General features: G+C 41.4%; 1 protein-coding gene across 1 annotated transcript; it reads left to right on the forward strand.

Moving 5' to 3' along the window:
* The first annotated feature begins 573 nt into the window (after positions 1 to 573).
* Positions 574 to 15987, forward strand: LOC144499262 (cytochrome c oxidase subunit 6A1, mitochondrial-like). The gene is made up of 3 exons (XM_078221376.1): positions 574 to 655; positions 8883 to 9016; positions 15907 to 15987. The coding sequence occupies exons 1-3, from the start codon at positions 574 to 576 to the stop codon at positions 15985 to 15987; spliced, it is 297 nt and encodes a 98-aa protein (XP_078077502.1).
* The last annotated feature ends 717 nt before the right edge of the window (positions 15988 to 16704 follow it).

Below are 16704 nucleotides of genomic sequence, written 5' to 3' on the forward strand. Positions count from 1 at the left end.
CCCTAGTTCTGGAATCCCCCACCATTGGTAACATTCTTTCTGAATCTACCCTGTCTGACCCTGTTAGAATTTTATAAGTTTCTATGAGATCCTCTCCAGTGAATGTAATCTATTTTCAACTTATTGGCTCTACCCAATCTTCTCCCTTGCCCCCTGTACTATATTTTCATTTTAAGAAGTCTCACAACATCAGATTAAAGTCCAACAGATATATTTGGAATCATGAGCTTTCGAAGTGTTGCTCCTTCAGCAGGTGAGTGGGTCAGGTCATTGGCCACTCACCTGATGGGTGATTCCAAATAACCCTGTTGCACTTTAACCTGGTGTTGTGAGGCTTCTTACTGTGCCCATCCCAGTCCAACGCCGGTTTCTCCACATTATATCTTCCTTAGTATCCTTATCGGTCCATTTGTTTCCTCACCCTAGTTTCCTCCACCTCTCAGGCTTCTTACAGTTCTTCCCTTTCCTCCTTATACCGCCTCATTGCCTATACCGCCCCCATTCTGTCCTAGCTGGTTTCCCATTGGCCACCTGCTCATCGCTCCAACAGTTCAGTCATCGCTCCCGGTGAAGATGGCACGAAGATTGGGAGCAAGCGGGATGAAAGTTAGCAGGGTCTTGGCGGCAGCCAGCCAGGCACACGGGCAGCATGCAGGTACAATTTTAAAAAACACACGCCAAGCGATGAATAATCACCACACTAAAATTAAAATGATCCGAGGTGGAGGTACAGGGAAGGGAGCGGGCACTGAACATCGCAGAACGCGAGGGAGGCACGCGCTTGAAAATGCAGCGGCATTTGAAAAGTGACCGTTAGCGGGAATGCCTCGGGCCAAGATTTAAATAAAACGGCTGCTAGGTGAAAGGCAGGGGCATCCTGGGCGGATGGGGAAACTGTTGGGGTTGACACCTAAGATCAGGACTTCCAATCTCGTTTACATGCTTTGGATCCTGCATCTGAATCATAGCATCCCTACAGTGTAGAAGGAGGCTATTTGGTAAATCGAGTCTGCACTCATTCCGGACAGAGCATAATGCCAAGGCCCACTCCTGCCCCATCCCCGTGACCCCACGTATTTACCCCATTAACGCTGTATATCTTGGGACACAAGGTCAATTTAGCATAGCAAATCCAGCTAATGCCGTGGTTCCCCGTGGACGGCAAGAAGAGTTCATCAATCAGAATAGAGAGTCTGAGTCTTGATCTTCCAGGCAGCAAGGCTTTATTAGCTAATACATTTCAATAAAGCCGGGATTTCCAGATGAATCCAAAAAACCAGTGCTCTCACAGTCCTTTTTATCCACATTTAGCTTCATATTTCATCATTCTTATCTTACAGTCAAGGTTTTTTTTGTTGCAGACCCCAAGGCCACTTTTCGTTAGCCACCATGGTTTACTAGACCTACGTTATCTGCCTTCTTTCTGATTGGTCACTAATGAATGTGCTATGATATCATTGTGGTTACATCTTGCCTTCTTATCTGAAGTTTATTGTCTAATCAGCCAAGGTTGTTGTTTGTTCAACCATTGTAGGGCATCCAAGTCTTTTTTACTTTCTCACGTTTATTTAAGAAATTACTTTCAGCTTCTGTGTGTTTGCTTGACTTCTTTTAGCCTTTATGTTCATTTATGTGAGTATCCATGTGTACTGACCTGGTAAGGTATTGTGCACTTAAAAGGGTACAAGTGTATGCTTAATAAGATATGTGATTATATATGAGAGCTTCTTAAGTAGTGATTATCTCTTCTATGTTAATTATTATCTCCTACTTGTCCTAATAATTATTCCTTCCAATATATGTTGTCTTAATGATTATTCCTTACACTAACCTGCATATTTTTGGACTGTCGGAGGAAACTGGAGCACCTGGAGGAAATCCATGCAGATATGGGAAAAATGTGCAAACCCCTCACAGTATCAAACGCAGGTCCCTGGTTCTGTGAGGCAACCACCATGCTGCCCTAATGAAAATGGTTTCCACACAAACACGAAAATTTAGACTCCACACAAACACACACACCCCTAGCTTTTCTATCTTTTAATTTTGATTAAAATTTGCAAGACGTTCTTATTAAAACAACATTATAAAATTTGCAAGATCTTGACATTGACTGCCAAGAAGACAGACACATGGTGGAATAATATTTATAAGTTTATTTTATTAGTCGCATGTAGGATTACATTAACACTGCAATGAAGTTAATGTGAAAATCCCCTAGTTGCCACACTCTGGTACCTGTTTGGGTACACTGAGGGAGAATTTAACATGGCCAATTCACCTAACCAGCACGTCTTTGGACTGTGGGAGGAAACCGGTGCACCCATAGGAAACTCACGCAGACACGGAGAACGTGCAAACTCCACACAGACAGTGACCTGAGCTGGAGAATGTGAGGCAGCAGTGCTAACGCATTGTGCCACCGTGCTGTCTCTATGTATGATACACAGATGCACAAAGTGAACACATTAGGGGGAAGAAATGACCTGACTGTACCTGATGTGATTCAATTTTCCTTTTTGTTTCTTTCAACTTGAATTATTGAGGTTTACTAAATGTAACATCTTCCTTACATTATACTACATGTTATTAACTGATCCCTATCCTTCACCTGATCTTGCCTCTGAGTCAGAAGATCATGGGTTCATTTGCACTGCATAGACTTGAGCACAAAATCTATAGTATCAAAATTAATGCTTCATTCAACACAGTGGTTAGCACTGCTGCCTCACAGCGCCAGTGGACCCGGGTTTGATTCTGGCCTTGGGCAACTGTGTGGAGTTTGTACGTTCTCTCTTTGTGTGGGTTTCCTCCAGGTGCTCTGGTTTCCTCCCACAGTCCAAAGATGAGCAGGTTAGGTGGTGTCGTAGGAAACTTTTAAAAGGTGGCCAATTTATGTCTAAAAATTTAGACTCTATTCAAAAACTTGCAGAAGGCAAAGACTGTTCGAGCTTTAAAATTTATTTAAAACACAAAAGATCAAACAGGACAAACAATACACAAATGTACAGCTGTTCGGAGGTCTCCAAAGGGTTAAACAGCTCAGGTTCAGAGTTGTAAAACCTCTCCAAAGATCTGAGACACTCAGCCAAAATACCGAATGATTATACCTTTTGTTATCTAAGATACGCCTCTTCATTAGCTTAAACTTAAATTTAATTTAGTGTTCACATGTCAGTCCAGTTTTTGATAAAGTATCTCAGTCAGTTGCAATCTGCCACTCAGTACAATGATATCTCATTAGTCCAGTCAATCTGGACATCCTCCCATTTTGGCTAAACTAATTTCCTGATTGCTATGTAACTATGGACACTTTCCATAGACGAACCTTTCCCACAGGCACATTGCCAAGACAGAGAAGTATGTGATTTCTGGGCCCCAGAAATGCACCATCTTATGTCTGGACAATATATGTTGCTATAAAGTTACAACATTTGTCTCAAAAACTTGAAACTTTCTAATATCTACTTTTGCTAACTAATGGATTCCCAGCTTATAGTTCTAACCTTCTGACCGTACCATTAAACTTGCAGTATTTGCTCTTTTTGACTGAGACGAACAATAGATTTTATATATTAAAATACATTCAATATTTTGATATATATATACTTTAAAATCATATTCATTTTGTTTTAATACTGTTATTGCATTCATATATGAGCAAACTGTCCATATTAACTTGTTATAAAGAATCATTTTACCCTTTCTCACTATCCAGTCTTCTAAAAAGACGACATCTGTCTGTGAATCTCACTAGCTAAATTGCCCCTTAGTATTCAGGATGTGTAGGTGAAGTCAATTTGCCATGGTAAATGCCAGGGTTACAGGGATGGGATGGAAGGGTGGGATGTTCTTTTAGAGAGTCGGTGCAGACTCAATGGGCTGAACGGTCTCCTGCACGGTAGGGGTTCTATGGATTCAACATCACTAATATCGATCTCTGGTTGTTATCACGCTGTTATTTATGGGAGTTGGCTGTGAGTAAATTATCAACATTTCAAAAATACTTCAATGATTGTAAGGCTCTGTGTGGTGTATTAAGCTTGTGAAAGGCACTATATAAGTGAAAGTCCTTTACTTTGCTCAAAGCGGCTGAATTTCCCAGCACACATGTGGTTCATGTAATGAAAGACTTTCATTCCTTTATCGAAAGCATTTGACGTAAAGTGAATTTAGCCCCTCCTCCAAGGTACAAGCCGTTCAAATTTAGAGTTTAATTTTAAATCGTGACAAGATGTTTATAATATTATAAAGAAAGCATCAATAGTGTGCAATATGAAAGTTTTAGTTATTGATTAACATCTACAGAGATATCAGAATCTCTGCCACCACCCCCTTCTCCACCGCTCCATTAACTCTTGGATTTGTAAATAGTTATACTAAAAAACAATTCTTTCAGAAGGTAGGGTGAACCCACCTCTCCACTCACCTGTTGAAGGACCAGCGCTCTGAAACTCGCGATACCAAATAAACCTGTTGGAGTTTAACCTGGTGTTGTGAGACTTCTTACTGTGACAAACTTTAACTTTACAAAAAAACTAAATTAAGCACAAGGAAACTCATTTTTTCCTCCTACTCTACTTGATGTACATTCTGAACTTTATTGAACATGTAATGAAAACTGCAACAAATGAATGATCAGTGCTACCCACACAAAAAAAAGTTATCTGATTAAGAAAATATTCAAATAAACTTTATCCGAATAATCCTTTGAAATTTGTCGACCGGCTTCAAATAATTTTGTAAAATAACTGAGCAGCAATTGCTAAAAGCTGATTAAATGGAGTTGGGAAATCAAATAAACTGCCATTCTCAGACTAAAAAAAATTCTTTCAGCATAACAGGTCTGGGCTAAAACATTAAGTCCAAACCAAGCTTGAGCTAAGCCAATTTTAACACCAGAATTCTGAATATATGTTATGTAGCAAATATCAACAATGTATTAACCCATGTTAGAATTTCAATACATTATAGATTAGCAGGTTTTTTTGTGGGGTGCTTGAGATAAGGTAGTTTGTATTTGTTTTCTAAAGAAAGGAAAGGTATGGCACAGAAGGCATTTGTTAAAAGACAATGAGATATTTAATGGATTGAAGTATTAGTTTTCATGTTAAGTATAACTGAATAAAAATTGATAGCAAATAGTCACTGACATTAATTTAACAGTTTAGCTTATCTGTTTAAAAAAAAGTGATTTTATGATCAAAACTTCTGCTGGTCGTCACTTCCAACGTCAGTAACTACACTTTCTGTTCATCTCAATGTCACACTTGAAAATGCTTACCATGTACCATTCCCACTCAAGAGTCCTATTGTGACTACATTAAAGCTACATGATGATGTACCAACTGCATTTGTGCAGTGATGCAAGTGTGAAGCATGTTGGATGCATGTTGGAAGCACTTGGAGTGCTTGAAATCAGAGCTTCATTTGCATATAAATTCAGTTGAACACGGATTATAAGATTTTTAGTAATTCATAAAAACTGATGGAAAACTTAAATGGCAGACAGCCTGAATTGTTTTTTAAGCAAGTTCCCAACTGCATGGGTTTGAAGTGGATGTATCTTTGTTTTGTATTTGTATGCTGAAAATAAACAGCAAGCATACAGTTTACAATTGATTAATTTTGTGTGCAGTAAGTTTCATACAAATTAGCAGCAGGAGTAGACCACTCAGCTCCTCAAGCCTGTTCTACTATTCAATAATTGTAACCACAACTCCTCATTTTTACTTACTCCCAATAACATTTTATCTCCTTGCTTATCTAGAATCTATCTACCTCTGCCTTAAAAATATTCAATATTCTCTTTCACTGCCATTGAAGACAATTCCAAAGACTCACGATCCTCTGAGAGAAAATAATTGTCCTTGGCCCTGTTTTAATTGAACGATTCCTTATTATTAAACTGTGACCCCCTAGTTCTAGATTCCTCTGTATCCTTCCCACATCCACCTTGTCAAGACCCCTCAGGATCTTATATGTTTAAATTAAGTCATCTCTTACTCTTTTAAACTCTAGCAGATACAAGCCTAGCCTGTTCAACTTTTCCTCATAAGGCAACCCACCAGTTGCAGGTATTAGTCTGGTAAACCTTGACCTCCTCTTGGGAAATAAGGAAGGACAGGTGACAGAAGTGTTAGTGAGGGATCACTTTGGGACCAGTGACCATAATTCTATTGGTTTTAAGATAGCTATGGAGAATGATAGGTCTGGCCCAAAAGTTAAAATTCTACATTGGGGCAAGGCCAATTTTGATGGTATCAGGCGGAAACTTTCAAAAGTTAATTGGGGGAGTCTGTAAAAAGGCAAAGGGACGTCTGGTAAGTGGCACGCTTTCAAAAGTGTGTTAACCAGGGTTCAGGGTAAACACATTCCTCTTAGAGTGAAGGGCAAGACTGGCAGAAATAGGCAACCCTGGATGCCTCGGGATATTGAGGCCCTGGTCAAGAAGAAGAAAGAGGCACGTGACATGCATAGGCAGCTGGGATCAAGTGAATCCCTTGAAAAGTATAGGAAGTGTCGGAGTAGAGTTAAGAGAGAAATCAGGAGGGCAAAAGGGGGACACGAGACTGTTTTGGCAGATAAGGCAAAAGAGAATCCAAAGAGCTTCTACAAATACATAAAGGGCAAAAGAGTAACAAAGGAGAGAGTAGGGCCTCTTAAGGATCAACAAGGTAATCTATGTGTGGATCCACAAGAGATGGGTGAGATCCTAAATGAATATTTCTCATCAGTATTTACTGTTGAGAAAAGTATGGATGTTAGGGAACTTGGGGAAATAAATAGTGATGTCTTGAGGAGTGTCCATATTACAGAGGAGGAGGTGCTGGAAGTCTTAAAGCGCATCAAGATAGATAAATCCCCAGGACCTGATTAAGTGTATCCCAGGACATTGTGGGAGGCTAGGGAGGAAATTGCGGGTCCCCTAGCCGAGATATTTGAATCATCGATTGTCACGGGTGAGGTGCCTGAAGAGTGGAGAGTGGCAAATGTTGTGCCTTTGTTTAAAAAGGGCTGCAGGGAAAAGCCTAGGAACTACAGGCCAGTGAGCCTCACATCTGTGGTGGGTAAATTGTTGGAAGGTATTTTGAGAGACAGGATCTACAGGCATTTAGTGACGCAAGTACTGATTAGGGACAGTCAGCATGGCTTTGTGAGTGGAAAATCATGTCTCACAAATTTGATTGAGTTTTTTGAAGGGGTAACCAAGAAGGTAGATGAGGGCAGTGCAGTTGATGTTGTCTACATGGACTTTAGCAAGGCCTTTGACAAGGTACCGCATGGTAAGTTGTTGCATAAGGTTAAATCTCACGGGATCCAGGGTGAGGTATCTAAATGGGTACAAAATTTGCTTCTTGACAGAAGCCAGAGGGTGATTGTAGAGAATTGTTTTTCAAACTGGAGGCCTGTGACCAGCAGTGTGCCTCAGGGATCAGTGCTGTGTCCACTGTTATTTGTCATTCATATTAATGATTTGGATGAGAATATAGGAGGCATGGTTAGTAAGTTTGCAGATGACACTAAGATTGGTGGCATAGTGGACAGTGAAGAAAGTTATCTCCAATTGCAATGGGATCTTGATCAATTGGGCCAGTGGGCTGACGAATGGCAGATGGAGTTTAATTTAGACAAATGCGAGGTGATACATTTTGGTGGATTGAACCAGGGCAGGACTTACTCAGTTAATGGTAGGGCGCTGGGGAGAGTTACAGAACAAAGAGATCGAGGGGTACATGTTTATAGCTCCTTGAAAGTGGAGTCACAGGTGGACAGAGTGGTGAAGGCGGCATTCGGCATGCTTGGTTTCGTCGGTCAGAACATTGAATACAGGAGTTGGAATGTCTTGTTGAAGTTGTACAAGACATTGGTAAGGCCACACTTGGAATACTGTGTGCAATTCTGGGCAATCTATTATAGAAAGGATATTATTAAACGAGAAAGAGTGCAGAAAAGATTTACTAGGATGCTACCGGGACTTGATGGATTGAGTTAGAAGGAGAGACTGGATAGACTGGGATTTTTTTCTCTGGAGCGTAGGAGGCTGAGAGGTGCTCTTATAGAGATCTATAAAATAATGAGGGGCATAGATCAGATAGATAGTCATTATCTTTTCCCAAAGGTAGGGGAGCCTAAAACTAGAGGGCATAGGTTTAAGGGGAGAGATACAAAAGTGTCCAGAGGGGCAATTTTTTCACACAGAGGGAGGTGAGTGTCTGGAACAAGCTGCCAGAAGTAGTAGTAGAGGCAGGTACAATTTTGTCTTTTAAAAAGCATTTAGTTACATGGGTACGATGGGTATAGAGGGATATAGGCCAAGTGCGGGCATTTGGGATTAGTTTAGGGGTTTTAAAAAAAAAGGGCAGCATGGACAAGTTGGGCCAAAGGGCCTGTTTCCATGCTGTAAACCTCTATGACCTTCTCTGAAGTGTTTCCTTCTTAAATAACGAGACCAATACTGGACACAGTACTTTCGATGTGATCCCACCAATATCCTGTTTAGCTGAAGCAGAACTTCCCTACTTTTGTATTAAATGACCCTCGCAATAAATGATAATATTCTATTAGCTTTCCTAATTACTTGATGTATCTACATACTAAGCTTGTGTCTTCCATCCTTTATCCACAGCACATGTTACTTCTTCAAAGAATTTCAATAAATTGGTTAAAAATTATTTCCCTTTCTCAAAACTATGCTGACTGACGAATTACCTTGAAGTTGCCCTGCTATAGTGTCTTTAATAATAGCTTCTTATATTTTCTAATTTTTAAAATAATCTAAATTGTAAATGCTTTTAGCTGTGCGGCCAGTATTGCACATGGCCAGTGCTATACATGTATTCTGTTTGATCTACAACTGATTTTTCTTGTTTGTTTTTCAGGTCGTACTTGGAAATTACTGAGTTTTGTAGTTGCTTTACCAGCAGTTGCTGTTTGTATGCTGAATGTTGTTCTAAAGAGTGCGAATGAACGTCCTGAATTTGTGCCATATGACCATCTCCGCATCCGCAGCAAGGTATAAGATTAAATAAATGATCTGTAAGTGATATTCCAGTAAACATTACAAGAATATCCTAATTGTAACAAAATCTGGCAAACAAAATAGAAAATATACACCAGAGGTTTGCATTCTAGCAAAGGGTGATTGGCATTCATGGAATTACACTTCAGCAAAAGTGAATGCCTTCAGTGGAGAGAAAACTGAATTATAAAAAAAAGTCATGCCAGGTGCAACAAGCCACAAGTGTTATACTGTAGGCATTTTCCATGTCTTCACCTACACAGATTGAAATATGTTGCGACCATTCATTAGCAGCTGCAACCTTAAATTACAACAATTCACATTCATACTGCATCTTTAATGTAGTTTATCCTAGGAGTGTTCACAGAAGCCAAGCAATAAATAGTACAAGAAATAGAACTAGACCTAAGGTATTTTCAAAAATCTACTTTTAGAGTTTCATGAAATCATGAAATTGAGACTGCATCAGCTCTTTGGAGAATAATCTAGTTTATCTCCACTTTGTCCCCATATTTCTACAATTATTTCCTCATCCAAATATTTATCCAATTCCTTTTTGGTGGCTATTATTGAATCTGTATCTACATCACCCTTTCAGGCAGTACATTCCAAATTCATACCATTCCTTGCTTAAAACTGTTTGTTAGCAGGGATGGGATATCATTCTCCTTCCCGAGGAAGGAAGACCAGGATGAAAGCATGCTTGGGTTTTCCAGGGTGACTGGCTTCCTGATGGTGCAGAGTACCTGCGACAGCACACATGTGGCTCTTTGGGCCCTCAACATCAAAGCAGGGAGCAGAATTGCAAGGGCAGACAATATGATGGCTGACCAGTGACACTGCATGACTAGAGGGCTAGAGGGCCTTCAGTGTGCCACAGGCAAAAAACACTGTGGAGCAAGCCATTGGGATCCTGAAGCAGAGATTGTGTTGCTCAAGTTGCTTGGGGGTAAGGGGAAAACCTCTATTGTACAAGCAACAGGATCTCCATGTTTTTGGTTTTGTGCTGTGTTCTCCATGATCTTCTAATAATGATGGCCCAGCCATGACCTTCTGAGACCTAAAGGGCACCAGGTAACCAAATGGAGCAGAAGGGACCAGATTGCTCGGCTTTGCTGTCAGCATGGACCCACCATTTGTACATTAATTTAAAACTCCCCATCTTAAAGGCTCCTTCGGTCAACATCACTCAATAGAGGCCAACAAACCCTCACAACAATTTTATCCATGATGCATCTATTATACAAAAAAAATCTTCTAAATGTATCTCCATAGTGCCTGTCTTACAGTATCCCTACCTGGCTTTATGCTCCTATGCAATGTTACCTGAGGAGCTATGGCATGACTGGTGGAATGTTGCTGATCTTCACTGGGGGACACTTAATGGTGATATACTGGGGAGTGTGAATGTACAAAGGGAACTAGGTGTCCTTATACACCAGTCAATGAAAGTGGAGAGGCAAGTGCAGAAAGCAATTAGGAAGGCAAATGGTATATTGACCTTCATTGCAAGAGGATTTGAGTTCAAAAGTAGAGGTGTCTAACTCAGTTGTACAGGGCCTTGGTGAGACCACACCTGGAGTACTGCAAGCAGTTTTGGTTTCCTATCTAATATACTTGCCATAGACAGAGTGCAGCAGATGTTCACTAGCTGATACTGGGATTGGCAGTACTGTCCTATGTGGAGAGATTGGTTTGACTGGCCTGTATTTACTAGAGTTTAGAAGGTTGAGAGGAGATCTGATTGAAATGTATAAAATTCTAACAGAGCTGAATAGACTAGATGCAGGAAGGATGTTTTCCCTGTTTGTGGAACCTAGATGTGGAGATGCCGGCGTTGGACTGGGGTAAACACAGTAAGAGTTTTAACAATGCCAGGTTAAAGTCCAACAGGTTTATTTGGTAGCAAATGCCATTAGCTTTTGGAGCGCTGCTCCTTCGTCAGATGGAGTGGAAATCTGCTCTCAAACAGGGCACAGAGACACATAGGTGTCTCTGTGCCCTGTTTAAGAGCAGATTTCCACTCCATCTATTACTGTATTAAGATTAATTGACCAAATTGACACAGTTTTCTTGTATTTTCCAAGTTGATTAGATTATAGAAGAATAAACACTTTATAAGCAAAACAGACCAAATCAGGTTTGTTAAAAATACACAGCAGTGAAAAATTAAGGTGGAAGATTTTGCTTATAGACCATTTACTGACAGCTTATCATGAACGGCTTTGATCGCGTAAATAAGGAGAAACATCCAAATGGCAGAAGGGTCAGTAACCAGAGGATACAGGTTGAAGGTAATTGGGAAAACACCTGCAGGTGACATGAGGAAAACATTTTTATACAAGAGTTATAATGTGAAACGCTCTGCCTGAAAAGATGGTGAAAGCAGATTCAATAATAACTTTCAAAGTGGCATTGGGTAAGTACTCCAAAGAAAAAATGTTGCAGGGCTATGGCTACAGGGCCTGTAGATAGGGCTGGATGGCCCATCATTCTATTGTCATTCTATTATTCCATGAGCTTTCTCGGGTCTTAAAAATCTGGACAATATCCAGGCTTGGGCTGACAAGTGGCAAATAACATTCACACTACACAAATGCCAGGTAATGACCATCACCAATAAGAGACACTCTAACCACTGCCTCTTAACATTGAATGGTGTAACCATCACTGAATCCCTCACTGTCAATATCCTTGGGGTTACCATTGACCAGAAACTCAATTAGACTCACCACATAAACACAGTGGCGACAAGAGCAGATCAGAGGCTAGGAATACTACGGCGAGTAACTCACCTCCGAACACCCTAGAGCCTATCCACCATCTACAAGGAGTTTGATGGAATACTCCCCACTTGCCTGGATGGGTGCAGCTCCAACAACACTCAAGAAGCTTGACACCATCCGGGACAAAGCTTGATTGGCACCACATCCACAAACATTCAATTCCTCCACCACCAACGTTCAGTAGCAGCAGTGTGTACTATCTACAAGATGCACTGTAGTAATTCACCAAAGATCCTTAGACAGCATCTTCCAAACCCATGACCACTTCCATTTAGAAGGACAAGGGCAGCAGAAAAATGGGAACACCACCACCTGCAAGTTCCCCTCCAAACCATTCACCATCCTGACTTGGAAATATATCGTCGTTCTTTCGCAGTCGCTGGTCAAAATCCTGGAATTCCCTCCCTAATGGCATTGTGGGTCAACCCACAGAACATGGACTGCAACGACTCAAAAAGGCAGCTCACCACCACCTTCTCAAGGGCAACTAGGAATGGGCAATAAATGCTGGCCAGCCAGCGACGCCCATGTCCCACGAATGAATTTTAAAAAAGGATAAGGATACATAAAAAATAATTTGAGCATGCAACTTTATTAATCCCCTGAAGAATAGTATCAGCATTATTAATAAAAACATGAATTGTTATAGCAGATAATTAGCTGTTATGTCTGTATCTACCTATATTGCATAAGAGCAGCTCAATTAGTGCCACTCCTTTGCTTTTTCCCCAATATCTTCAGGTGTTTATCCAATTCCATACTTAAGCTTGCTAGGCTACTTCCTGGCACCCTAAATTTGCCTACAGAACCTCATTCCTCTTTCTACCTATGTAATTGGTACTGATAAAAACTATGACATTGGCCTCTCCTCTCAATGCTTTATAACCACTCAGGTGACATCCTTGATCCTGTGACAGGAAGGGAATCACAAACTCATAGAGCAATAGGACAGCACGATGGCACCGCAGTTAGCACTGCCTCACATCGCCAAGGACCCGGGTTCGATTCCGGCCTTAGGTGACTGGAGTTTGCACGTTCTCCCCATCTGCGTGGGTTTCCTCCTGGTGCTCCAGTTTCCTCCCACGGTCCAAAGATGTACAGGTTAGGTAGATTGGTCATGCTAAATTGCCTCTTATGGTCCAAAGGTGTGTAGGTTAGGGGGATTAGTGGGGTAAATGCGTGAGGTTACGGGAATAGGGCCTGGGTGGGATGCTCTGTTGGAGTCAGTGCAGACACGATGGGCTGAGTAGCCTCCTTCTGCACTGTAGGGATTCTATAATTCTATGAAGTAATACAACACGGAAACAGGCTCAACCGGTCCATGCTGACCATGGTGCCCTCCCAGTTAGTCCCAATTGCTTGCGTTTGGCCCATATCCCTCTCATCCTTTCTCATTCATGTACTTATCCAAATGCTTTTTAAATGTTGCTATTGAACCTACCTCAACCACTTTCTCTGGCAGCTCATTCCATATACACACCACCCTGTGCATGAAGATGTTCCCCTCAAGTCCCTTTTAAATCTTTCCCCTTTCACCTTAAACCCATGCCCTCTAATTTTTAGTTCCTCTACCCTGGGAAAAAGACTGTGTTCTCATCCTATCTATGCCCCTCATGATTTTATACACCTCAATAAGGTCACCCCCTCATTCTCCTACGTTCCAAGGAATAAAGCCCTAGCCTGACCAACCGCTCCCTATAACTCAGGCCCACTAGTCCTGGCAACATCCTCGTAAATCTTCTCTCCACTCTTTCCAGTTTATCAATGTCTTTCCTATAATAGTATGACCAAAAATGTACACAATGCTCCAAGTGCAGCCTCATCAATGACTTATACAACTGCACCAAAATGTCCCAACTCCTATACTCAGTGCCCTGATGAAGGCCAGTGTGTAAACGCCTTCTTCACCATTCTGTCTACCTGTGATGCTACTTTCAACGAACTATGTACTTGTACTCCTAGGTCCCTCTGTTGCTCAACACTCCCCAAGGCCCTACCATTCACTGTATAAGTCCTACCCTGGTTTGACTTTCCAAAATGTAATACCTCACACTTGTCTGTTTTGAAATCATTTGCCAATCCTCAGCCCACTTCCCTAACTGATCAAGATCCCTCTGTAATTTTTGATCACCTTCTTCGTTATCAATGATACCTTCTAATTTAGTATCATACGCAAACTTACTTACCATACCTTGTACATTCATATCCAAATCATTTCTATAAATAGCGAACAACAAGGGTCGCAACACCGACCCGAGTCACGCCTCTAGTCACAGGCCTCCAGTCCAAGAAACAACCTTAGACCATTACCCTCTGCTTCCTACCATCGAGCCAATTTTGAATCCAATTTGCTAGCTCTCCCTGGATCCCATATGACGTACCTTCCAGACTAGCGTGCCTTGCGGGACCTTGTCAAAGGCCTTACTAAAGTCCATATAGACAACATCTACTGGCCTACCCTCATCCATCCTCTTAGTTACCTCTTCGAAAAACTCTAAAAGATTCGTCAGATAGGACTTCCCATGCACAAAACCGTGCTATCAGACCTTGACTATCCAAATGTTGGTAGATCCTGTCCCTCAGAATCCCCCCCAGTAACCTGCGTGATCTATAAGGGCGTTTTTCCTTATTAATAGGAAATCACCAGACTCCATTTAATTGGGCTCAGAAAATCCAAAATTCTCATGCCTGAGCCAGAGTTTTTATCTGTACCTTCTGCTACTCCATGTTATTTCAAATGGATTAATAAACAGTGCCTACTAAATGCAAGATACATATCAAATTGTACTTTACAAAACCCTTTTACTATAAATTATTTTAAGGCAAAGAAAGAAATCTGTGTCAAGTGGATTATACATGGCTTTACAATCAAAATATATTGACATATGAAAAATGCAATCGATATGTAAACTGTTCTTTGCAATTGCAGTTTTCATTCATAAGGAACGTGAATTCTACCCCCAACAACGAAAATAAACTGAAAACAAATTCCAAGGAACACACATTTTAGGACATTTGTCACAGCTCTCACTGTACCTCCGACTCACTCCTGTGCAATAATGAGAAATTGGAGGGGCAATTCTTCGCATGAAATGTTAATACTCTATCGTTATATGCTGAGAAAGATTGTTTACGTCATTGTTAAAGGGCAGCATTCAGTGAAAAGGTGAAATGGCTATTTCACGGTTATTCATGCAATTTTGTTTGTATTATACCAGCTGCCTTGTTTGTCAGTACATAACATTCAGTCTCAATTTATGACATATAAAGCACTTTGGGATGTGTGAGAACTATGTTAGCACCAGCATAACTAAGTCTTTCTCAAGTAAATGTGACATTTTTTTCCATTTCCTATAATGGACACGATTTTCCCCCAAAAATTCTAAGTGCCCAATGGGCAGGAAATTGGGTGGTCACTGGCTACACTTCTAGACATCGGCAGCCCCCCCCCCCACAACTGCCAGCCTCCAGATTGCTGGCCCCAGCCTCCAATGGCCAGCCCCAGATCAGCTCCCCCCCGATGCAGAGTTCCCCTTACCCCTCCCCCATTCTGGCTCTGCGCCCACCAGGGTGCCAGGCTGGCACTGCACAAGGGGCATTGCTTCCATCTGCCCCCAACCTCCTGGGGGCCTCAATGGCCTTCGATCCCACCAGCGAGACCATCATGTCAGGTATCATTTGCTGGGGATCATCTGTGATCCCAGCTGGTGTGGACCTTCAGTGGCCAGGTCAGAAACCTGAGAGCCCAGCCAATCACGTCATAAAAAAGTGGCCTGGGAAGATCGTGACCGGTGTGTTATTAGCCTCCCGCTAATATTTCCCACCCCGCTACGCTGGCGAGAAAATCAAGCCCACCATCTCGAACTGAAATAACTAACCTACTGCCAATGAGTAGAGATATGATGCATTTAGAACCATGAGTGGAGATTAAAAGAAATTTTATGTGCTGGTCCTATGCGTACAAGAGACTCTCCCAAACCTGTTTCACGCAGTATCCATGCAGCTTGCAGATAAATGAGAACATTCCTCGAGTAGTTGTATGTAGATTATTTTATTGTTACACAGCAGTACAGGTGAAACTTTGTTTCTCTTTTACAGCCTTTTCCGTGGGGCGATGGAAATCACACACTTTTCCACAACTTGCATGTCAACCCATTACCCACTGGTTATGAGAAATAAATTATGTTCATTGGTGGGAATTCCAGTCCCACAATACATTATCGTACAAAATTCATATTTGTTACGATCCACATGTAGTATTCAAAATATACAATAAAAGGCTTTACATGACCAATAAACTCTCAGCATTGAGCTGTCTCTAATTCTTAAAAGCAGTATTTTCTTGAACAATAAGGCAAAACTTCACTTTTAGTTCAGTCATCATGCAAATCAGTTGGATAACATTTCAGAATGGGGGGTTAGATAATAACAAAAAACCTGCATTTACCTTGATTCATAAATTCAATACATCGAATATAATGTAATCATAACTCCTATGCAGTCACATAATAAACAATATGCAGAAATGACCTTGCACCATGAAGTTTGAAAGTTTATTATTGTCACAAGTAGGCTTACATTAACACTGCAATGAGGTTACTGTGAAAATCCCCGAGTCGCCACACTCCAGCGCCTGTTCGGGTTCACTGAGGGAGAATTTAGTATGGCCGATGCACCTAACCAGCATGTCTTTTGGACTGTGGGAGGAAACCAGAGCACCCCGGAAGAAAAGCACACAGACGCAGGGAGAACGTGCAGAATCCACACAAACAGTGACCTAAGCCGGGAATCAAACCCAGGTCCCTGGCGCTGTGAGGCAGCGGTGTTAACCAATGTGCTGCCGTGGTTATGCAGGGATTTTGCGTCACATATAGCTGCACAACAATGGAGCTAGAT

This window comes from Mustelus asterias, chromosome 9 (assembly GCF_964213995.1).
Source record: "Mustelus asterias chromosome 9, sMusAst1.hap1.1, whole genome shotgun sequence".
Taxonomy (NCBI): Eukaryota; Metazoa; Chordata; class Chondrichthyes; order Carcharhiniformes; family Triakidae; genus Mustelus; species Mustelus asterias.